The sequence below is a fragment of the Eublepharis macularius genome, chromosome 9, assembly GCF_028583425.1.
Source record: "Eublepharis macularius isolate TG4126 chromosome 9, MPM_Emac_v1.0, whole genome shotgun sequence".
In the NCBI taxonomy this organism is placed as follows: Eukaryota; Metazoa; Chordata; class Lepidosauria; order Squamata; family Eublepharidae; genus Eublepharis; species Eublepharis macularius.
This window is the reverse complement of record NC_072798.1, coordinates 62,839,808-62,863,631: the sequence shown is the minus strand read 5'-3', so window position 1 is coordinate 62,863,631 and position 23,824 is coordinate 62,839,808. Positions and strand designations below refer to the sequence as shown.

At 42.2% G+C, this 23,824-nt stretch overlaps 1 protein-coding gene across 4 annotated transcripts in view; it reads right to left on the bottom strand.

The window, feature by feature from the left end:
- PTPRB (protein tyrosine phosphatase receptor type B) overlaps positions 1-23,824 on the bottom strand; it is a 106,894-nt gene that overhangs the window by 41,695 nt on the left and 41,375 nt on the right. For 3 of the 4 annotated variants that reach the window (XM_054988203.1, XM_054988204.1, XM_054988206.1), the window contains 8 exons: positions 23,229-23,505; positions 18,519-18,797; positions 17,512-17,769; positions 14,685-14,948; positions 11,359-11,628; positions 5,252-5,512; positions 4,132-4,398; positions 1,977-2,240 (listed from right to left, as the gene is read on the bottom strand). In XM_054988203.1, the coding sequence (XP_054844178.1) occupies positions 1,977-2,240; positions 4,132-4,398; positions 5,252-5,512; positions 11,359-11,628; positions 14,685-14,948; positions 17,512-17,769; positions 18,519-18,797; positions 23,229-23,505 (2,140 nt within the window). The remainder of the gene's footprint in view (positions 1-1,976; positions 2,241-4,131; positions 4,399-5,251; positions 5,513-11,358; positions 11,629-14,684; positions 14,949-17,511; positions 17,770-18,518; positions 18,798-23,228; positions 23,506-23,824) is intronic. The other variant, XM_054988205.1, reaches the window with a different exon arrangement.

Below are 23,824 nucleotides of genomic sequence, written 5' to 3'. Positions count from 1 at the left end.
CCTTGAGCCTCAGTGAGAAAGGCAGACTATAACCAGCCAGCCAGCCAAAGAAGTTTCACTTAGAGCCAAGCTACAAGTGATGAATTATGTAGTGATCAAGTGGAGCGCAAGTGGAGGGCAAGTGAACAGGGAGGAATACACGTGAGTCTGTTCACTAGCCAGGCAAGTGTCATTCGTCACTTGTAGCTTGGCTCTGAGTCATGTGAAACCTTGGTTTAGATCCACATGGAGTCATTCACAGCTTCTAGTTCCTATAATGGAGCTACTAATAATGCAGGATTTTTGTGAAAGTAAATGAAATACAGATGGTAAAAAACACTTCATTAGACTTAAGCACTATAAACTGAGAAAACTGTTAGTCATGATGATCTCAGCCCATTTCTGAGCTCCCAGTATGACAGTCAGCTGGTTTTAATGCTCACTTTCAACACAAAAAACGAGTGTTAGAAGTTGTGTGCTTTGAGGACTATGTTTCCCAGGGTGTAGCTGGCGCCCTTGTCATTGCCAAAAGAGCATCTAAGTCACTTAGCGAATTAATTAATCTTATCAACTTTTTAAAATGGTCTGGTTCTAGTTTATGAATAGTTTTCATCAGGGCTTTTTTCTAGGAAAAGAGGTGGTGGAACTCAGTGGGTTGCCCTCGGAGAAAATGGTCTCATGGCCGGTGGCCCCACCCCCTGATCTCCAGACAGAGGGGAGTTTAGATTGCTCGGCGGTGCGGAGGGCGATCTAAGCTCCCCTCTGTCTGGAGATCAGGGGGCGGGGCCACCAGCCATGAGACCATTTTCAAGAGGTTCCGGAACTCCGTTCCCCCTGAAAAAAAGCCCTGGTTTTCATACTGTTTATGTTTAATTGCTTATTTTTAATTCGTTGTTTTCATATTGTTCTGTTGTTTTGATTGCAAGCCACTTCAAGCTGTACTCTGAAGAGGCTTCATAGAAATATCTTAATCAATAAAATAAGGTGGAGAGAAAGGCCTTGCTATTAGCTGGCCTTGCAATTGCTACCAACAATAAAAGCAGTTTGGTAAACTGATTTGGGGTGGGGGCTGTGAGGGGAAATGGGGGATTGCTTGAGAGGGTTCCAAGACTTTCCAAGACTGAAAACTAGATTCTGAAGTGAACAAGAGATTTGCCAGTTTGGGCAAAATAGCTTGGCTTATTAAAGCTTATTAAAGCTCAAGCACCTTGGAGACGAGGAATGCCATTTCTACTTTTAGAGGCACTTACATTACATTATATAGTATGAGCTTATGGAAATCTCTCATAGCCACATTAATAAGTGGTTATCTATACAGAAGAATGCAAAAATATATTTCTTTAGATCTTCGTGTATTGTTGCATTTGACTTTCAATGATATTCATTTATAACAAATTTACAGTCTACAGTGCAATTCCCTTTGCCCACATGATGAATACAAACCACAGCATCTCCCCAAATTCATTGTTTTATATCTTCAAGGGCAGTGAGAACAATATTTCTGCAACTACTAAAGGGATTACAGTATAATCCTATGCACACTTGCCTGGGGGGAAGCTCTACTGAATACAATGGAACTTACTTCTAAATAAACCTGCATAGGATAGCACTGTTGAAGTCAATGGGCTCAGAATGGTGTAATTCTAATTAGGACTGCGCTGTTTGTGACCTTGTTTTTATCTACTTTTGTATCCAAAGTGATAACACAGTTTAAAAATACAAGTTATTATATTTAATTTATGAATGTCTTTTTTGGTTCTTTACCGCTTAGGTTAACTTCCCCTACATCCGCCTCTAAACATATAATGTATTTTTGAACTCATCTGACCTTCTGACCAATATTTAAATACTGGAGCTCTGTTTTTAGGCCGTCATTTTACTCTCCCTGTGGTGTGTGTATATTTGTACGTAACTCATGCACAGGCACATGCAAAATAATGCCATTGTGTATGTGCACGGTAGGATATATTTTGTGCTCTTCCTTCTCCCCCCTTTACCTGTTCTCTCTTGACTGAAGGTGTGTTTTTCATATTTCCCACTCTTTGTGGTTATTGTCACATTGTAGAGTCTCCCAGGAATGAGGGTATTGAAGGAGCATTCGGTGGTGGATTTTGCAATGGTGAGGGTCTGAAGCGTCTTTTCTTCATGAGACAGTGTTACCAAGTAGCTATCTACATCTCCGGCAGCAGGCAGCCAAGAAACACTCAGGTAGTCACTCCGCCCTGAATTGTTCACCGTTACTCCAGTCACACTGGAAGGAACTATGCAACAAAGCAATTAAAAGTATATATACAGAATGTTTTCTTACACACTCATATTTACTACAGCAACAGAATGGACCAAAAACTCTGTTACAGAATGAACATATTCACTCTGGGTAGCAATGATAAACGCTAATATATCTCTGTTATCAAACAAGAAACGTATTTGCATGAATTATGCTTGCATAAAAGCAGTGCATCAAATCATCAGATTCTTGCACATTACTTGCAGCTTGGCCATGGAAAACGTGACCTGGAAGCTGCTTGTGACCCTGAAGAAAGAAGCAAAACCAAGTTCCAGCTGTTGTTATCAGAGGACAAGAAGCAGCCAAGCTTCCCTCCACTGAACATGGATCCAGTTCAGCTGAAAATCTCTTCTCCCATGAACATTTGCTTTCCATTTTAAGTAACTTTTTGTCTTTTTAAAAAGTACTTTTATGAGATGGTTTGGGAAGCAATTTTGGTCAAAAAGCATAAAGATATAGCAGAGAAACCAAACCATTGAAATGAAGTAACCACAAGGAGTAACATAACCTTCACAAAATGATGCCATGCATTAAAGCAATGGCACATTCATTACAGACAGGAATAAGGAGAAAGAGGCATAATTATTGAGAGTTTTCTGCTCTCTAGTGGAAAGAATGGTAAATGTTCCCCTCAGAACAACGTTTAAGCTTATGCTACTCTGGCAGTAAATGCAAAGAGTAGGAGCCACCCAGCTTTTTCACTCAGTCTTGCCTATTCCTCCTTAGCACAGCCCCCCCCCCCACCCACACAGCTTTTGTCCCCGCAGACCCCAGCAGGACGCGTGGCTTGCCAGCAAAAAAACTGGTTGCATCACACCCATACACGCCCCCACACCAATAATGAACAACTTTCAAATCTTTCTCTGCTCCTTTATTTCATTTAAAACACAGTGTATATACACAGGCAGCTGAATTGCTTTTAAAAAGAAATTTATTTAAAGAGCTGCTGTAGCATAGTGGTCAAATGGTTGGGCTGCAAATTGGCATGCTGCTGGTTCAAATCCCACTATGCCACGAGCTTTGCAGGTGGCTTTGGGTAACCCACTCCTCTCAGCCCTAGTTCTCCAGCTGTATTGTGGGAATAATAACACTGACTCTGAGTAGGGCACTAATCTGTCTAGCATATAAGTGCAATTATTATTATTATTAATTACTGCAATTCTGTCACTGAAAATTTCTGTTAGTTAAAAATTCAACAGGTTTTCATCTGATTGGAGAAGAAGTCATTATTATGCATTCTTGAGAGACTTGCAATGCTGTACTTTTAAAAATTCTTTATTCTTACAAGTCAAAAATTTCCTTAAGAATTATCCCTCTTAAATTTCAATAATCTGGAGAAGACTGTTTTGTTTAGAATAACTTTTCATTCGAGCTAATAAATTTGACTCCTGGCCTCTTAAATTCATTGATATTAGCAGCTCTACTGTTTTAAATGTTTATCTGGCTATTTTTATATAGTTTTAGGCTGCTACTTTTAATATTTTTATAACTTTTTTTTAATTAATGTATTATCAGTGATATATTTTAAATTGCTTTTGTTTTGTAGCTGCTTTGGAGGTCAACTGTGTTCTAAATCTGATATAGTTTTTTTAATTATAAGCATACATGCTTAAGAGCAAGTGTTTGTATAAGCTGAAGATTCCAAAGTCCATGATTCAGTACAAAAGGGAGAAGCACATTACACAAAACATGCTGAATCAAGTAAGTGAAAACACTGAAGAAAGAGTGGCAGTATATAGAGAGTTCAACGAAATATGTAAAGGCAGGAAACTTTTCTGAAAAATGGTAAACAAAATCCTGGCTGTAATTTTGTATGTGCTTAGGTTTCACCTTTTGAGAAGGTACAGCTTTCTTGTATTATTTACCTGTTCTCCCTTCTGCAATTGTTTGTCTTGAAGATATTCCTCCACTGACAGTGGTGACAACCACAGAATAGAGTCCTCCAGGTTTCAGAGAGTAGAAGTGGTATTTGTTGGTATCACTGGAAACACTTTCATTTTTAATGACAACATTTTCATGGATGAGCAACACTTGGTATGAGTCTACATCTCCCTGTGCCCTTATCCAGTTGGTAAACAGGCTGTTGGTCATTCCTTGGTTTTCCACAGTTAAACTTGTCACCTGAGCAGGAACTGCAATTCAAGACCATCATTTTGGTTAATGAGGAAGAACTTTACTCCAAGAGAATCAAGCCACAATAGCAATGAAAGCTGGGACAAAGCTCTTAGAACTACAGGCAACATCAAAATTGTCTGTCACCTGATGGAATAGTTCAGGAATGTATAAGGATTCTGGAATCAACAATTCAAAAGAAGTTTCTTGTAGAAAGAAGGTGGGAGAACATGTTCATTGACTGGATCTATGAGTTGCTATGGTGAGGCTGTGACTCTTACCACTGGGATAAGGGGATATCTATGGTTGACAGCCTCCTGGCAGGGAGGCACATTCCCTTGCCTTTCCCCCCACCAGCCAAGTAAGTGGGGGGCAGGGGGTAGAGGGTGGGAGCAGGGAATCCCCCACTCCTGGGGGGGGACTGGCAACCCTACCTGGAAACCCTAGTGACACTTCATACTCTTGTGTCAGTGCTGGAACTCTGGCCTAGGGATGAACAGATGTCCCCTTTCTGTTGAATTGCATGGATGGGTTTTGCCCGGTGTTATGCTCCACCTACCTTCCAGTTTAACTTGGGTAATTTCTAAATGTGACTTTTCAGAATTGGTGTATATACAGTTTGCTTGAGGGGAGAGCGGAATATACAGTGAATAAAATAAAAATAAATAAAATGTTCAGTATGTGATCACCCCCTCACTGCCAATGTGCACAGATTAAATAACTGTAAAAAAAGAATCCTGGTGTGGCCTACAACACTTTTGTGTTTAAAAGGTAGATATTTATTCAAGACCAGTGCATCACTCCAAGAAAGAAGGGCATAGCTGCTGCAGTTTAATAAAAGTTAGGACTAACAATATGTCAAATGTATGGTACCTGTGCGTCCTACCACGGAAGTCCCATTGGTCAAATCTCCACTGATGCTGGTGACTGTGGCTGTGTACTTTCGCCCAGGTAACAGGTCACTGTAAGTGAATTCTTTGGCTTCTTTAGGAAGAGCCTTGTTTATGACTGTAAGTGTTCTGTCTCCAAGTGAAACCAGATAACCATCCCACTCAGACTCAGGTGGCATCCACATGATAGTAAGGGAAGATTCATTTGCATGCTTTACACGAAGTTGAAGAACTGGCTGTGGATCTGTAGGGATGAGAAGAAAAAAGAGGTAATGCCACAGAACACTTTGCTAGGGATGAACATGTCTCATCATGGCAGGGTTATAAAGAAATTTCATCGTACAAAAACAGTGACCAGAGATGTCCAAAGTAGAATGCTCATTATATTCTATTCTGATTCCTAAGTTTTCTCCAGAGCTCACGTACGGCTAATCCTCATAACACCATCACCACGTGGAAACCAAAATATATGGCTACGATACGTCGCTAGCATTACACAGTGATTTGTGTGTATAAATCACTGCAATGCGGTGTGCCTCCATGACCAAGAATGCTCAGCAATGACTTGTATACAAGCCCATACTGATAGGCCTAATTCACACAGCAAGTGAGTAAACATAAAAGAATTTATTGTGTTGAATCCCACTCAAGCAAGTACAAGCAGCCCAGAGGTGCCACTCTATAATAAGACGAGACTTGTTAATAACCGAGATTGTGCTCACAGCTTTTAATGCTACAAGGGCTATGCTTTCACTTTTTGCAGAATGAGTTGTTTTAGGGGTGCCCTTCTTTTTCTGAAAATTACTTAGCTCTGTTAATAGGACAGTTATGTGCCATGTTATAATCTGCTTTAGAACCTACATCACCTGTTTATAAATCATCTGAAATTGGAGATGAGCAGAGAAGATGCTGAGATTGCCGAGAACACCAAATGATTCAGGATCGTGAAAGCTAAAGTAAATTCTGAGGGGCTCCAGGAATGTCTTTCCAGATGAGTGGGCTGCTATGCGTTAAATGATGGTCAAGTTAAGTAAGTGATTTAAATGGCACAAAAATCCTGATGGGGTCAACTGGCACCAAGTAACTAGAAAAGTGCTTGGAATCCTGGTGGATATCTCAAGGAATATGTTGACTCTTGCACATGGTCACCCAGTTTTGTCTGCACAGACACATGCGCACATGTAGCAGCAGGGGATCCAACATCAGGCCCCACAAACCATCTGGGCAGCTCTGCGTGCCACTGCACCTGGAATGCTGTGTATAGGAGGAATGGGTACATGGGCACAGGCTCTATGTGCAATCACTGGCTCATGAGCACAGCATCTATGTGTGCACAGGTAGGCTCCATCCCTGCAATGGGAAACTCTGCCTTTTGAATATGCATAGATACCATGTTCACGAGCTGGTAGGGAATGGGGCCTGCCACTCATGCCTGCTCCCCTGCCAGGCATATTGACTCAACAACTGTACAAGGTGTATGTAGAGGACTGGTATACCTCAGGATATCAGCTGCTGGAGGCAACAACAGGGAGAGACTTTGCAGTAGCCATAGGCATTCTGGGGGCATATTGCTAATCACTGTGGGAAACAGGATGCCGAGGTTTCAAACAGAGTAGCCCATGTATGGGTGAACCATTTGAAGGGTATGAAATGAATTACAAAAACTCTAGCAACCAAGCCCACTGTGAAAACAACAGGCTCTAGAAAATAGCCTCTGGAGGGCCTCGCTGCCATGCTGGGCCTTCCCGCCACTGTGGCAGCCTCCTTGGATAATAACTTTGCCAGCCAGATTCCAGTCTCAGTTTCCAAGTCTTATTACCCAAAAATTATAAGAATAATCAAATGTTTGATACAATCACCCACAGAAATGTATTTATGTCATTTATAGTCCAGCTTTCTCACTGAGACTCAATCTGGTTTAACGTGCTGCTTTCTGCATGTAACCATTTGCCAAAAAAGAAAGAAAAATTACATACAGCAGTTTTTCTACAGTGACATAAGAATCATTACTCATTGCTCTAATAAGTGATAACCATTTCTCTCCCTCCTTTGTCAGAAGAGATGAAACAAACACACGTGCAAAACTCTGCCTGTAAACTGGAGCCCTCACTTATCTGACAGGAATTCCAGAGGGTTAACTGTGTTCATCTGTTGCAGAAAAAATAAACATGGGACTCCTGTTTATTATCTGACAGCAGTTTCCCTTCTCTGAGCTAAAAGGTTTTAACTTACAAAAGGACATTCAAAAATACTTGTTGAGCCTTTGGTAGGTTACAAAATCTGCATAGGCACATTCTGTGGCTATAAAAAAATGTGATGTCAAAGAGTCAAAATGTGTGTGGTGACTAAAGAATCAAAAGAGGGTGTGGCAGGAAAAATAATCAACCCAAGGTGATAAGGCAGGGAGGGGGGGAGGGGGTCCTGCCCTGTTTTTTTAATGCAACCTCCTTTCTATTGTTTCTCAGCCTACTCCCTTCCCTTTTTTATGCGGCATCTTTATTTCTGTCCCTGGCAGAAAAAGCTTGATACAGGCCTGGGTGGCAACCTTCTGAGCTACATATAGTCCAACTTCAGAAAACATATCTGAAATGATCTTTTTTTGATTCTATTATAACTTTTTAATTATGCTGTTCTTAGGTTGCATCATCAGTCTCATTGAATTCATTGTTAGGATCTCTCCATTAGAGAGCAAAATCAAAAACCAAACTGATGAACACCAGTGGGCTTAGACTGGAAAATACTTAGCTACAGCTACACTGTTACAGTGTAATCCTAAACAGAGCTATGTTTTTTTAAAACCCACTGACTCCTTTTAAGTTTACATCACTAATCTCAAAACAATTCATTTCACCAAAATGAATTTCACATCTTCCATCTTTGCCTTTTGGCAAATTGCTTATTTTCCCAATATGCTCAATTTCTTAGTAGTTTTACACAGGAAGGTACAGATCCTTAGTAGATCAAGGAATATAGAATGGATGAGATCTTTTGGGAGCAATCCTAAGCAGGTATCTTTAGAAATAAGTCTCATTTTATTCAATAGGCCTTACTTCCAGTTTTCTGTTTCCCTTGCATATGAGTTTTAAAAAATATAACATACAATAATAATTAAAGGTATTATAGCTCCATAGCATGCATTTTAATGGGATTTACAACGGCTTTATTCCTTACTAACATATATATTTACCCATGTGTCTACCAATATCTGCAGACTGAAAATTCATGCTTCTGATGAAACAGATTCTAACCATGAAAGCTGGAACCATAGTGCATTTTTTTTAATGGTGGCACAAGATGCCTTATTGATTTTGTCCCAACAAACTAATATGGCCACCTTTCTAGAATTTGTCTTTTGCACCAAAATTTCACTAGGACATATAGTGCAATCCTAAGCAGAGGCACTCCAGTGTCACTCGCAGAGTCTCACACACACACAGAGTCACACAGAGAGTTCTACAATTAAGTGTGAACTACCCGAACAGCCAGGGTAGGGATAATAATGACACTACAAAATGTGGGGGAGACGAACACTGAATAATGAGAAGTGGGTTGGGGACGAAAGGACTGAAGGTATACCAGGCTAATTGGTGGGCTTAGGAACATGTTTGCCTCAGCTCTGTTGAAGGGCCATTGCAGCTACATAGAGGTTTCTATGGTTTTTGTGGGTTTTCCGGGCTGTATTGCCGTGGTCTTGGCATTGTAGTTCCTGACGTTTCGCCAGCAGCTGTGGCTGGCATCTTCAGAGATGTAGCACCAAAAGACAGAGATCTCTGTCTTTTGGTGCTACACCTCTGAAGATGCCAGCCACAGCTGCTGGCAAAACATCTTTTGGTGCTACACCTCTGAAGATGCCAGCCACAGCTGTGGCGAAACGTCAGGAACTACAATGCCAAGACCACGGCAATACAGCCCGGAAAATCCACAAAAACCATCGTTCTCCGGCCGTGAAAGCCTTCGACTAGGGATGTGCATTTCGGCATTCAGAATGCCGAAAGAATGCCGAAACAAAAGTGTTTCGGCTTCTTTCGGGGAATGCCGAAACGTTTCGGGGAATGCCGAAACGTTTCGGGTAGCCGAAAGAAAAAAGCCGAAACGTTTCGGGATTCTTTCGGCTTTCTTTCGGCTTTTCTATGGGAAAATGCCTCCGTCTTCCAGGACGCCTGGAGGAGGCATTTTCCCACCGAATAAGCCCAAAATTGGTGGGGACCTTCCTCTAACCCTTCTCTAACAACCACCCAAGTTTCAGACAGATTGGACTTTGGGGGGCCATGTTATGGCCCCCCAAAGCAGGTCCCCCCATCCTCCCATAAGAAAGCGAAGGAGCAGCATATTGTTAGCATGCTGCTGCTGATCTTTCTTCATTATTTCCTATGGGGAAAAAATGAAGAGGCAGGCTTCCTTTGCCAGGGGTGGCATTTTGCATGCAAAATGCCCCCCAGCCCTCAGGGGCCCTTCTCCCACCCCTCCTCCCACCCCCCACCAAGGCTCAGCCTGCTCCCACTTGGGGGGGCCATTTCATGGCCTCCCCAAGTAGGTGCTCTAATCTCTACCACTGACAGCTGGGGGAGGCTTGTGTTGCCAGGGGTGGCATTTTGCATGCAAAATGCCCCCCAACCCTCTGGGGCCCTTCTCCCACCCCTCCTCCCACCCCCCACCAAGGCTCAGCCTGCTCCCACTTGGGGGGCATTTCATGGCCTCCCCAAGTACGTGCTCTGCTCTCATCTCTACCACTGACAGCTGGGGGAGGCTTGTGTTGCCAGGGGTGGCATTTTGCATGCAAAATGCCCCCCAGCCCTCTGGGGCCCTTCTCCCACCCTTCCTCCCACCCCCCACCAAGGCTCAGACTGCTCCCACTTGGGGGGGCCATTTCATGGCATCCCCAAGTAGGTCCTCTCAGCCCCTAAAGTCCACCCCTTACAGCCCCACACAAACCCAATTCCCCCCCAGCTGCCACACACAGACCCAAATCCCCACATTAGCCCCTCACAGACCCAAATCCACCCCCACCTGCCCTACACCCATAACCCCAGGAACAGGCTGGCAAAGGCCAGCCCTCTCCCTTTGTTCCCTATGCTGGGAACTTCTAAACTCTCTTTCCATGGGCAATTCTGCACAGCCCAGGGCCCCCCAAGTGGGAGCAGGCTGAGCCTTGGTGGGGGGTGGGAAGAGGGGTGGGAGAAGGGCCCCAGAGGGTTGGGGGGCATTTTGCATGCAAAATGCCACCCCTGGCAACACAAGCCTCCCCCAGCTGTCTGTGGTAGAGATTAGAGCACCTACTTGGGGAGGCCATGAAATGCCCCCCCCAAGTGGGAGCAGGCTGAGCCTTGGTGGGGGGTGGGAGGAGGGGTGGGAGAAGGGCCCCTGAGGGCTGGGGGGCATTTTGCATGCAAAATGCCACCCCTGGCAAAGGAAGCCTGCCTCTTCATTTTTTCCCCATAGGAAATAATGAAGAAAGATCAGCAGCAGCATGCTAACAATATGCTGCTCCTTCGCTTTCTTATGGGAGGATGGGGGGACCTGCTTTGGGGGGCAATAACATGGCCCCCCAAAGTCCAATCTGTCTGAAACTTGGGTGGTTGTTAGAGAAGGGTTAGAGGAAGGTCCCCACCAATTTTGGGCTGATTCGGTGGGAAAATGCCTCCTCCAGGCGTCCTGGAAGACGGAGGCATTTTCCCATAGAAAAAAGCCGAAAGAATGCCGAAAGAATGCCGAAAGAATCCCGAAAGTCGAAAGCCGAAAGAGATTCTTGTTTCGGCTTTCGGCTTTAACGATAGAGAATCTTCTTTCGGCTTTCTACTTTCGGCTATAGCCGAAAATTTTTGGCTTGCACACCCCTACCTTCGACAATACAGAGAGGTTTCTATTAAAATTTGTTGCTAAAAGAGCAGAAAAACAGTATGAGAAACTCAGCACTTCACTGATCCCCTAGTGGCTGCAATGAGAACTGCAGGAAGAGTAAAAAACTGAACTGCATTCTCTGAATGCAGGATGCTTCCAGCTTCGCTAAGCCCACATCTGATGTTGGGCGCTAGGAATTTTGTCTTCACAGTCCCCCTTTCTTGGTGACTCTGTCAAACAAAGGTTGCTTACCTGTTCTGCCTTTGCAGCGAACTATGTTCTGCAAGCCTCCACTTTCTACGATAACTGCCACCTCATACTGCTTTCCTGGAACCAACTCTACATCTTTGACAACATATTCTCTTTTGTCTTTTTGTACAGTAGAATTCAGCAACACTGCAGAATGGTCAAACACCACAATATAGTATTTCTCCCAATATCCACTAGGGGGCAACCAGCTCACTTTCAGAGTTCTCAGCCAACCCATGCCATCTGCTTTTAGCTGCGAAACCTTCTGGGGAACTGAAATGAAATTTTGATAGAGCAAGGTTGAAATTTTTATTGTGAAAAACACAGTAGATTAACTGACCTGCCACTTTTAAAGGGAGCTGCAACTGTAACATAACATGCTGTGTAATAGGTTACAATTACCATTCATTGCAGGGAGAAAGGTGAGAATCTCCCACACATCAGAGACAAAGTGTTAATTCTTAAACTGGACACATAATAGACAGAGGATATACTATGTGACTGATTTGGTAAAATGCTAGAAAAGGGATATTTAGAACTCAGTACAATTACAAATTATATACTTAAGCTTTAAAAAAACACAAGAAGCAACATTTTGAACTACACATCAGTTGTTCATTAAGTCTAATAGATCAAAGCCATTCTTTATTTATGCAAGATTGCTCTTGAAAAATTCTTTGACGATGAGCCAGCCCTTTTCTGGGCAGAGGCGACTGAATTACAATTCCGTTAACTCCCGTCTATTCAGTAACATCCTAAATTTATTTTGAAAGTAGCGAAGACATACTGCAAACCTAGAATTGCATGAACCACTGTATGATTCAAACTCCTATGGCCCCCCTCATTTCAGATAATCAGAGTGGCTCTAAATAGAAGATATTGGTATATCTAATAGCAAAGGACTGCGTATCACGTGCACATGGATAGTCAAATTCGGGCAACAAGACAAACACGGTGATCATGAAGATAATGCTAGATGGGTAAGCCAAAGTGTTTTGGCCAATTTTTAAAGTGTGACCCACCACTACCGGATCATGTCAGGAAATGTGGGTGTGCATGTGTGTTTTGCATGCACTTACAGAACTGTATTTGTGCCCCCCCCATGCCCCAGTTTTGATATGGGGGGACCTGGCAACCCTGAGTTTTGCAGAAAATTTGACTTTTAGAAAAAAAACCAATTGGGTGTAAATTCCACCTCACCCAATTTAATTGTGGTATTTATGCATGCACAGACATTGTCAAATGACAACCCAAAATACAAATCCCTGTGCAATTCAGGTACTATTTGGGGTGGCTCAAGCAGCACAAAAACTGTGGGGAGGAGGGAATAGGAATAACAATGAACAGGAAAGGAGGGGAGGAGGAAAGGTGTGAGGGAAGCTAGGGGAAGCAAGAGGTGGCAGTGGGGGAGCCATTAGCAGGTGGCAGAAGCAGGAATTCTTGCTGGTCCTCCTCTTGTCAGTATCTATTTGTGTTTTTGTAACCTGAAAGATCCTCTAGCAATAATACTTTGAAGGTGGAATTACAAGAGGTATATAAAATTCATATATCTGATTTTCTCTTTTAGGCCATTTCCACATGCTCTTAAAGGGACGGTCCACTCACCGAACGCTGGAATCCCCAGGAATCCACAAGGCTTTGTTTGCAAAACAGCTGTGAGCCATTTGGCTTCCATGTTTTGGGCGCCTTTTTTGGGAGTATGAAAAGTGAGTTCCCAGAAAAGGCGCCCAAAACATGGAAGCCAAATGGCTCACAGCTGTTTTGCAAACAAAGCCTTGTGGATTCCTGGGGAAAAGCCACCAGCGTTCGGTGAGTGGACCGTCCCTTTAAGAGGGTGTGGAAATGTCCTTAATGCAATTCAGCAAGGGGGAAGAATTTGGCGAAGAGGATCATCAGGCAAGAGAAGAAGTGTTTACTCCTTCTCTGTTTGCCAGTTCTCCTGTGCAAGTGCTAAACTCCAAAGTCAGAAGAGAATTGTACTAGGAAATAACAGTCCAGGAGGCATTTGCAGCTAGAGTCAATACGTGCACAATGGCACAAGCACCCATCCTGCCCTCCAGTCCTCTTCTACAAATGTTTCCCATTCCTGTACTCCCATTATATAAATAAATGATGGGTTTGGAAGAATGCATTTGAAAGGGGTTTTTTTTCTGGGAAAAGAGGTGGTGGAACTCAGTGGGTTGCCCTCAGAGAAAATGGTCACATGGCTGGTGGCCCCACCCCCTGATCTCCAGACAGAGGAGAGTTTAGATTGTGCTGCGGCGCGGAGCGCAATCTACACTCCGCTCTGTCTGGAGATCAGGGGGCGGGGCCACCAGCCATGTGACCATTTTCAAGAGGTTCCGGAACTCAGGCTAGCCTGATCTCACCAAATCTTTGAAGCTAAGCAGGGTCAGCCCTGGTTAGTACTTGGATGGGTGACCACCATGAAAGCTCAGGTCATTATATAGAGCCAGGCAATGGTAAACCACCTCTGAACATTTCTTGCCTTACAAACTCTATGAGGTTGCCATAAGTCATTGTAGCTTGACGGTGCTTTCTACCACCATCACCATCTGGATAGTAGCGGTTTTGCCCCAGCACCCCAAATGTGACACGCCAAAATGAATACACAGACATGATGATGTGAGGTCAACTAGTTGTTTATTTATATTCATATAGTTAATTATTTAAATGGCTGATCTACATTGATTATTTGAACATAAGCAACCTCCTTGGGTGCCCACCGGGGAAGTCCACCTTGGCTACAAACTCAGGAGGCATTTTTGCCAGCCTTGTTTATCCCTGTCTGCACAGCTCATCTGTGCCAAGAGATGCTCAGCGTCATCAGCCTCCCCTGACAGGCCACAAGGCACCTACCAGGTTTTGGTGATGATGCTCAGCACCAAGGGTGCTCCTTCACAGCACCACCCAGCCGCACAGCCTGTGAGGGCCTGTTCTGGACATGCCCCTCATCACCGTGATGCCTCTGGGTGTTTGCCGATTAACCCTACCTAATCTGAGCAGCCTGCCCTATTCCTGCCACCGCAGCAAAATACCTGCCAAGAGGATGACATAGCAGGGCAAGTAGCCTCTGCCGCCTTCCCTCGATTAGCTGATCTTAATAGTTACCCCACCAGTGTTGCCTGATGCCACATCTAGGTTAGGGTGGGCTGAAGCACACTTAAGGCTATGAACCCCACATTTCAAGGAAATACAACTGTAGCATGTTATACCGAAACCAAAAGGTTGTCAATTCTCAAGAGCATCTTCTGCACAGAACATGTTGGATGCACAAGATCAACGTGCTTTGGACTGAAAAAAATTGTTTCAGGAAACTAAAAACATACCTGTTCTGCCATATGCTCTCATTTCAGTGAACAATTCACCACTGATTGTGCGAACTTCAACCTGATAAAGACTTCCTGAAATTAACTTGTCGAAGTATGCTTCTGTGACATGTGGCTGTAATGTCTTCCTTTCTTTGACAGACCCAAGATGAGACAAGGTGATATTATAGAAATCTAGGTTTCCTGGTGGCCTCTTCCATGTTATTTTTAATGAATTCAAGCTGCCATCATTAGCTACCACCAAATCTAAGACTTTGGCTGGGGCTGTTAAAAACGAGAAGGAATATATTCACCAATTAGATTTCTTCCTGAAATATATTGAATATGATAGTATCATCATATCCAGTATGTGATCCCTGATTAGCTGGGATGGTTTGAGAAGACATGAAATGGGAAAAACAGCAACTGAAGCAGCTAGGGGTGAAGGTTAGCTGTGAATAGTATTTAAAAATCACAAAAAAGTATCAAGGATTTTTTCAGGGGTCATAATGATGTCACAAAGCTATGTGGTCAACTAGATTTGTCTATTAACTGGTGTTACATTCAGAAATTGAAATCACTACATTTGAGCCAAAAGGCAAAAATGGAGAACATTCAACTTGGTTTTAAAAAATTCTCAAATACTGCGTAAGGACATTTTACATGTAATAAGCTCAGAGATTATACCCCTTGTTCAGTATACATGCATAGCTTCCAACAGATGGATATATGTGGATACACATTGCTGATGTACGCACATCTTGATGAGTGCATTCAAAGCAAACAAAACACTTTAGCATTCAATCATTCTAAAACACATGCTTTTTCCAGAACAGAGATTCTTCCTTTTGAAAAAGTTATAGACAGACAGACAAATCTATTTCACTCTTAATACTGACAATATAACACAGATAATATTCATGACACATTATTGTTATTATTAAACAAAGGTGTGCAAAGTATGGTATTTCCTATGATTAGCTTGCTGAAAAATCCAACCCCACCACTTTACCTGTAATACTGAAATACTTTCTAGATTAATCAAACCTTACATTAACTGTGTTAATAAAAGGAAGGATGATCCTTAAATTTACACTTGGCTTTTTATTTGAAACGAGGGCTGTCAGGTAGGCCCTCTTACTCTCTTGGTGGGGAGATGGGACCCAGTACTCACTTTTTTAGAGTCCTCATGTGGGCATGCTCCCTGCATGGGTGTGATTATGTTATTTCCAGGAGAGCCCGGGAGTATGCCAGGAAGTGATATCATCACGCCTGTGGGAATTCACCCACTGCTAACTGATCCAGGAGGTTTTTTGCCTTCTGGGCCTGGGGCCTTCGCCCCTCCCCCGCTGACCAGGAGAGTGGCAGCAGGGGGCTGAGGCTGGGACTGGGGTATCCCCTGCTCCCACTGGGGGACTGGCAGCCCTATTTGAAACCCATTACATAGAATTTGAGCTTCTTATAAATCTGATATTTGCTTTTTAAAGGGCCAATACAATTGATTAGATTAAATGGAATGTTTCTGCGAACAGAAGGATTTCTGTCCACACAGTGCGACATTCTCCCCTCCTGAGAACAGCATTGGAAGGCGGGGGGGGGATTCATTCTGGGCTGGAGTGTGAAGTGAGAAAATCATTCCGAATGAGTGGAATGTCTGCTGAATTTATCAGTGGTAAAAATCTACTGCCAGTCAGAGGTTGCAATTCTAAAAACCCTTCCCCGATAGTAAGACCCATTAAAAAAAATGGGACTTTCTTCTGAGTAGACTTGCTTAGGCTTGCTCCTAGAGTCTGTAGATGAGCTAGATGGACCAATCCTCTGAGTTAATAAGGCAACTTCATGTGTTCAAAGCTGGAATCATATGCACAGTAACAGAAGAGTAAACTCCCAGTGGAACTTACTCCTGAAGGGCAAACTATATATGCCCAGCATGTTTTTTATAACTCATTAAGCGAGCCTATAGAGGCTTGATCCCAATCAGGACCATAGGCATTTTTATGGTTCTGGATTTTTCCAGAATAACCATGAACCAATCACTTATTTACTTTGATTGCTTTGCCATCTTATTATAAGAGAACCCAGTAACTCCAGTTTGAGTTGTTTGCAGACATTGACTTATGCGTGCAATCTGAAAGATTTCAGGGGGTAGCTATTTCTACCAATTCACAACTCTCATTGCAGACTGATGCTTGCCATCTATGCTGTTCTTCAGGGTCTGCTGACCCCCCTCCCCAGAAACAAAAGGGGGGCTGAGCTGCAGCAGAAGTGGGAAGTAGGAAAGTCCCACTCTATGTCTATGATCTTACTGGGTACAAGCCACTATTTTTGGAAACGACTGCTACTAATATAAGAAGCTATGACTACCTAACAATGGCAACTATTTTGCTAATTTCTATGCAAAACACCTGATTAATATGAATTCTGCCCAGAGGGTCAATATAAATGCTAGAGAAAAGTCCCTCCGTTCAGAATTCATAGTTAAACTCAAGCAATAGTTAGAGAAATGCCTAACATGAGTTAATTGCTAACTCTTATATTCCATGCTCTGATCCAGCAATTATCTATTGTAGATATAACACCAATGTATACACCATGTCCTTGGCATGCTAAAGCTGCTCTTTTAACCAAAGTGAATGGGACAGCCCTTGTGCACACAGGACTGCACATGAATTAATGTGGCTTATTTTATTGCTATTAACCTTAAGAAGTTCAAGGATGCAACTCTTTTTGTTTCCTGCGAAAACCACACTTCTAACAATCTCATGTACTATAATGGACCTATGGTGCAACTGATGTGAACAAAGGCCACCACAATACTGCCATAGAGAGTAATTTGTAAAAGTCTCACCAGTCCCAATTAGCCTAAAAGTGTAGCTCTCTAGTCCTCCAGCCCTGGTAATGATTGTAAGATTATATTGATGTCCTGGTGTTAGTCCTGAAAAATTGTAGGACAAAAAGTGTTTCTCTAGGTCAATTTGTTGAAGTTGACTGCCTTTATCCAGCAAAACTAGCCTGTATTGATCAACATTCCCAACTCCTGGTAACCAAGAAACATGGATTGATTCCATCTGGACAGAGATGTGGATGTTTTCTGCTGGAGAAGGAGCTGTTAAGAGGTAATAAAAAAAGAATGTTTATAATGAATAAAATTGTATGAATTGTTGAAAATCTTTACAGTTGGCTTAAAAGAAAACCCTAACATTTAACAGAATAAGAGACAGGTGAATTTAACTCTAAATATTTATTGCGTTCATAATAGAAATCAAAATCTCTGTATATCAGCCCTTCCACATCAAGAAGGACATGGAGTCTTCCCAGGTCAATCTTCCTTCTGGTCCAAGGGGAAACAAGTCTACTTATTATCCGGCCTTATAAGTTGGTAAATGTTGATTTCCACCTTTGTTTCCATTGGCAAACTCCATATTAAGTAGAGCTGCCAACTCTGGGTTGGGAAATTTCTGAAGATTCTGAGGAGAGGCCTGGGGAAGGTAGAATTTGGAGAGGGGAGGGACCTCAGCAGGTATAATGCCAGACCGTTCACCCTCCAAAGCAGCCATGTCTCCAGGGGAACCAATTACTATGGACTGGAGATCATTTGTAATTCTTTAAGGAGGTTAGCAACCATAACATCAGGACCTCAGCACCATCTCTCTCTTTTCTGGCTGATAAGGACTAGTCAGGAGGACACTGTATAGAACACTCCATTCAGTCTGGCCGGATCCATTCAGGTTTTCTTTTTCTCGTGTTAAGTTGCACCTCACCCAGGCAGGCCTGTGAAAGTACAGTAAGGCCTGTTTCTAGTTGCATACCTCAAAACAACTATTTTCATGAATTACTTAAAGAAAACAATCTTACCAGTAAAACTACTGATTTCAATGTTGGGGCTATTTTTAGTTCCAGCAACCGCACTGATAGAGATGGTATATTTGCTGCCAGGTATGAGATTAGTGAATGTCTCTTCATTTCTTGCAGTGCCTCCTGGCACATGGATCTCTTGAACTTTTTTGATATTATAATCAAATAACTGTAGCTCATATCGGTCTACTTTTCCTAAGGAGGGGCTCCACCAAACCTGCAAAGTAGTTGTTGCAATTTTTTCTTTTTTGATTTCAAATCTTGCAGGTGGCAAAGGATCTGTATTCCAAACAAATAAACAAATAAAAAAAACACCCAGAGGAAAGCAAAATCCACAATGCAAAGCACATCTGTTCACCTAAAACTTTTTGAAAAGTGATAACGATAATATGTTAATGTCTCTCCATTGTGAGGACTGGGGATATAAACTGAAGTGAGGCACATCTCAAGGGAACAGCTGATGGGAGCTGGGAAAGTATGAGAGGGATATGGGAGAGTAAAAGAAGAATGAATAATGGCAAACCAGGACGTGAAGCAAAAAAAAAAAAGGTTAAGTGCCATATTGAGGAGGAAACAGGAAGAAGACATTAGGCTGAAGATGATCATGGTGTCAAATAGGAGAGAGAGATATACAAGGGAAACATGGGTTTGAGGCAAGGAGTTACTAGCGCATGGTGCTGTCATAAAATGCTCTGGGATGTGCTGCTTCATGCACTGATGGAGAAGGCAGCTAGATGACAAAAACTGCTCTTACACTTCTTTTAGCCTGGAAGTACAAATCTTTGAGTAAACTCACGAAGAAATGTTACACAAGCAAAATTCAGGTGCCAATTACTGCTTCTGACTGAGCCGTGTAGGGCTCCCAGATCCAGGTTGGGAAATTCCTGGAGATTTTGGGGGTGGTACCTGGAGAGGGTGGGGTTTGAGGAGGGGAGGGGTCTCAGTAAGGTATAATGTAGGGTTACCAGTCCCTTGCTGGGGGTGGGGGATCCTCCATTCCCACCCTCCACCCCCCGCTTACCTGGCTGTCGGGGGAAGAACGTACCTCCTGGGGACATGCTCCCAGGCGGCATAGTGCACTCCTGTGGACCGATCCCAGAACTGACATCATTGCATGGGCCGGGAGGAAGAAGGGGGGAAGGTAAGTGCTGGGTATCCCACCTCCTGCCAGGCGGACAGGGGGACCTGGCAACCCTTGTATAATGCCATATAGTTCACCCTTCAAAGCAGCCATTTTCTCTAGAGGAACTGATCTCTGCTGCCTGGAGGTCAGTTGTAATTCTGTGAGAGTTGTAATTCCTGCTACCTGGAGGATGGAAACCCTAGGCCAGGAAAGAAAGGGAAGCATCTGTGACTGTGCATGGGCATGCTTTCATTCTGTACTGGAAAAGATGCCACCCAGGTTAAAAGCAGCATGGAAGGGACCTGTGGACTGTCCAACCAGTACAAACCAGTAGGGTTAATGTAGAGACATGCACAGCCTAGCACAGAAGTTAGACTCCGTGTTTCGGTCTCACACATTGCCTAGAATTTTCCCTTTCAGAACCTGCTTAGAGAACAGGGCAACCCAGGACAAGCAGCACGTGCTGTTTGCAAGTTGATTGGCCCTTTACCTTGCCCAATTGGGGAGGCTCAAATGGCTGAGACAATAAAAAAATGGATTGTTTCAAGTAGGTAGTCTTGTTGTTCTGCAGTAGAACAGCAGGATTTGAGTCCAGTGGCACCTTAGAGACCAACAAGATTTTCAGGGTATCAGCTTTCGAGAATCAAAGCTCCCTTCTTCAGATAAAAAAAAATTATCTCCCTTCTGCTCCGGATGCCCTTTGGCCATTCTTATGTTAAATAATCTGTACAGTTTGCACAGAACATTTAATATTTGTACCTAGTAGTAATTATCCGTAACTTTGAGGCTAGATTACTGTAATGTAGTCTACAAGGCAATTGCCCTTTATCTGGAAATTTAAACGAATGTAGAATGTAATTGTTGTCTTTCACAGAGGATGACCATCAAAAACTTGATGCTGATGTTTCAATATCCTTTTTCAGGTGTTCTTGCCCAAAGTCAAGTTCATGAACAGACTCTGAATTTTGGTGACCAGTATTATACAGTGCTAAAAGTTTTAATATTTGGTAAGGTCTCTCTTTTTTTTTTTACATCTTGTTGCCTGTCCAGAATCTTTGGCTAAAATTCAGTTCTTAAGCACATAGTTGGGTCACACTTAAATCCAATATTGAGTACAAGTTGAAAATCAAGCAAATGGTTTATCCAGACATTTGTACTACCAGGCCAAGAGCAGTATTTCAGAGTGCTTAATTTTGACTGGATCATGCCCTAAAACAAATAAATAACTTGACAGAAGTACTGGAGGTGAGAGGCAAATCTTAAAACAAATTAAAAGGTTGCGTGCCTAGAAGGCGAAGTTCAGAAATCCAGACTTTATCTAATCTATCTAGCCCAGAACACAAAACACTCAGTCCTCTGTACATCCGCTAGAACAAAGGAACAATGATCTTGGGAAATGCCTGGCCTGAAAAGCCCTGGCTGGAAACAAACACTTAAAAAACCATTTACATTGTTATAAAGTTCTTGACTGGCGACTGTCCAGAACTGATATATCACAGAAATAAAATATTTGAATTATACCTTTTTTACAGTACTCTATTAAACACTGGCCACAGAATGTGAAGTTTCAATAAGAGGCTAGTTGTGGTGAAACACTGAGAAGCTATACTTTATGTAAGATTTCGAAGAAGACATCTACTTTGCATTATCACTTTATTAGTAGTATTGATAATACTTTTTAATATATATATATTATTTCAGTTTCCATCCTAAATTCAGCAATGCATTGATAGTGGCTTTTTTGCATTTTAAGAATGCATAAAGAGTGCCCCTTATCTTCAGGTTTCTAAATTATTAATAGACTGCAGCCAAATCATATTTGCTTTTACAGAGGCAAGATGTTTATGTATACTGTGTAGATGAACTCTTAGTTTTCATACAAAAATTACTCATTCAAAAATCTGGTAAATGAAATGAAAATAATGTTCTATACAATTAAAATTAGTGATAATCTGTGTCTTTAATTAAATCAGCAAAGAGTGAACAAAGAATTAGTTTTTTTTAAAAAGATGCTGTTTATGAATTCAGCCTACAGGTAAAGGGGTATCCCAATGAAGACCTCCTTATAGTACAAGACATTACTACTTTTCTTTGAATCAGTAATTACAATACAAATGAAAATTTTAATGACAATAAATTAAACTTGGCTTGTGTTCCAATCTTTATGCATCTCACACAAATGGCTAGCATTCATGGAATAAACATTTTTAAGCTGATTATGGTATTTTTATAAACTATGAAACATGTATAGACTCACACTTTATCTACTTTGCATATTTAAACTGTTTGCTACCAATAGACACTAACAGTATTATCAACAGGTTCATTCCATTCATTCGAGTACCTTGTCATTTTACAGAATACAGTTTCCAAGAAGTATAGAAATCTATCATAAATCAAATTCAAAATGCTTTGATCTATATAAAGTGCCATTTGTTGCGTAATAAGGTTCTGCATTATTCATTTTCAACCTCAAAGACTTGTTCAAGAAGCTGTAGGAGACAGAGTAGCTAGTTAGAAAAACCAAGTTTGGTACTTTCAGTTCTAAAAATCAGCATAATTGCAGCACAATCCTAAACAGAGTTAGACCCTTTGAAGCCTACAGACTTCCCTGGATTGTTAGGCTGCAGTCCTAAGGATGCTTTCCACACACTAACCCCCACTGAACATGGGACTTTGTTCTGACTAGATCGGCTATGGTTTTTTCTTCTAGTATAGTGGTTTTGTTGCTCCACTATTAAAATTAAATTTATAATGGCTATGTGGTGAGTTTAATATATGCATATCATAAACACTCAGAAACTGTCACTTCAGAATATTCCTCTTCCATACATTTCCAATATAAGGTTGAATTTTAAAAGTACAGAATACATGTTAACAATATTTGTTCAAGCCCATTCTATGGTATTTATATTAGCAATGAAAGGCTATTTAAATATACATAAGGTCACCTTGCAGAAGTACACTGAACACCTGCTCATCACTCACTAGTTTTCAACAGTGTGCCTATGTACCAGTAGCAAGCATGGCCTACATTGCCAAATTTTATTGTAATTGTTTGGGAAAAAATCATATCCTTTTGAACGAAAGCCTTCTGAGCAAACAATATCCACACATTAAAGAGTCAAAGCAGGATAGACAGCAACAGGTTAGAATGAGGTTACCTGTCCTAAGCATCCTCAGCCTACTAAAAAAGGTGGTGAATGAAGTAATTAGGAACTCTGAATTTAAACCTATTAAAAATACCTTTTTTTAAAAAAAAATCTCAGGTTTGCATTTCGAATGGAGATTACAGACCACATCCTTTTAAAGAAATCCAGTTAACTGAAACCCTGCTTTAAAAAAAAACCCCTACCTAGCTAAGCATAGGGGAGGTTGTTTTCAGAGGTCTAGTGTTATTAGCAAAGGGGTGTGGGTGTAATTTTGCACCCAACAGCTAACCATCACTAACTGCTATCTCCATATATTTTTATTTGACTGGATCACAACAAATTTAGGACGAGAAACGCAAAGATAAATGGACCGTAAATCCTCTAGGCCAAAATGACCCCCCAAATGAGCATCTGCCTGGCCCCTGTCATCCATACCTGTTTGCAAGGTGATGTTCCTGGCTTCGCCATCAGACAGAGAGACAATCCGGAGAGAGTACAAAGTCCCTGCTTCCAAGCCACTGTAGTCACATTCATAGGAGCCATTGGCCTTCTGAATGGGCTGGCAAATCCTATATAAGGCATTGTGGGAGCTGCAAGTTACATTGAAATTGCAAGGATTTCCCAAACTGCTCCACCTGAGATAGATGGACCGGCTGGAGACCTTCCACTCCGTCTGGTTGATGGTGCATTTCACTGGAGCTGCTAGACCACTCTAGAGAAGGAGCAGATACAGCATACAATAAGGTTCCCGTCCAGTATAAAAGATTTCTCATATCCCTTTAGACCCTTGCACTTTATCTTAAACATCCTGCCTGGGAGAAAACCCTACCCAGTTTTATCGACATCGTTCATATAAATCAACACAGGTAAACTCACTGTCAAGAGCTGAATGACTGATGGCTGAATTCATCTGCCCACACCTTTCCACCCCTTTCGCCCCAAGATGAACTTGAAAAGAATGGCGGCGGCGGAGGGGGGGGGATCCATCTATTCCGTTCTCATCGCGAAGAGGGCAGAGAGCTTAAAGGATG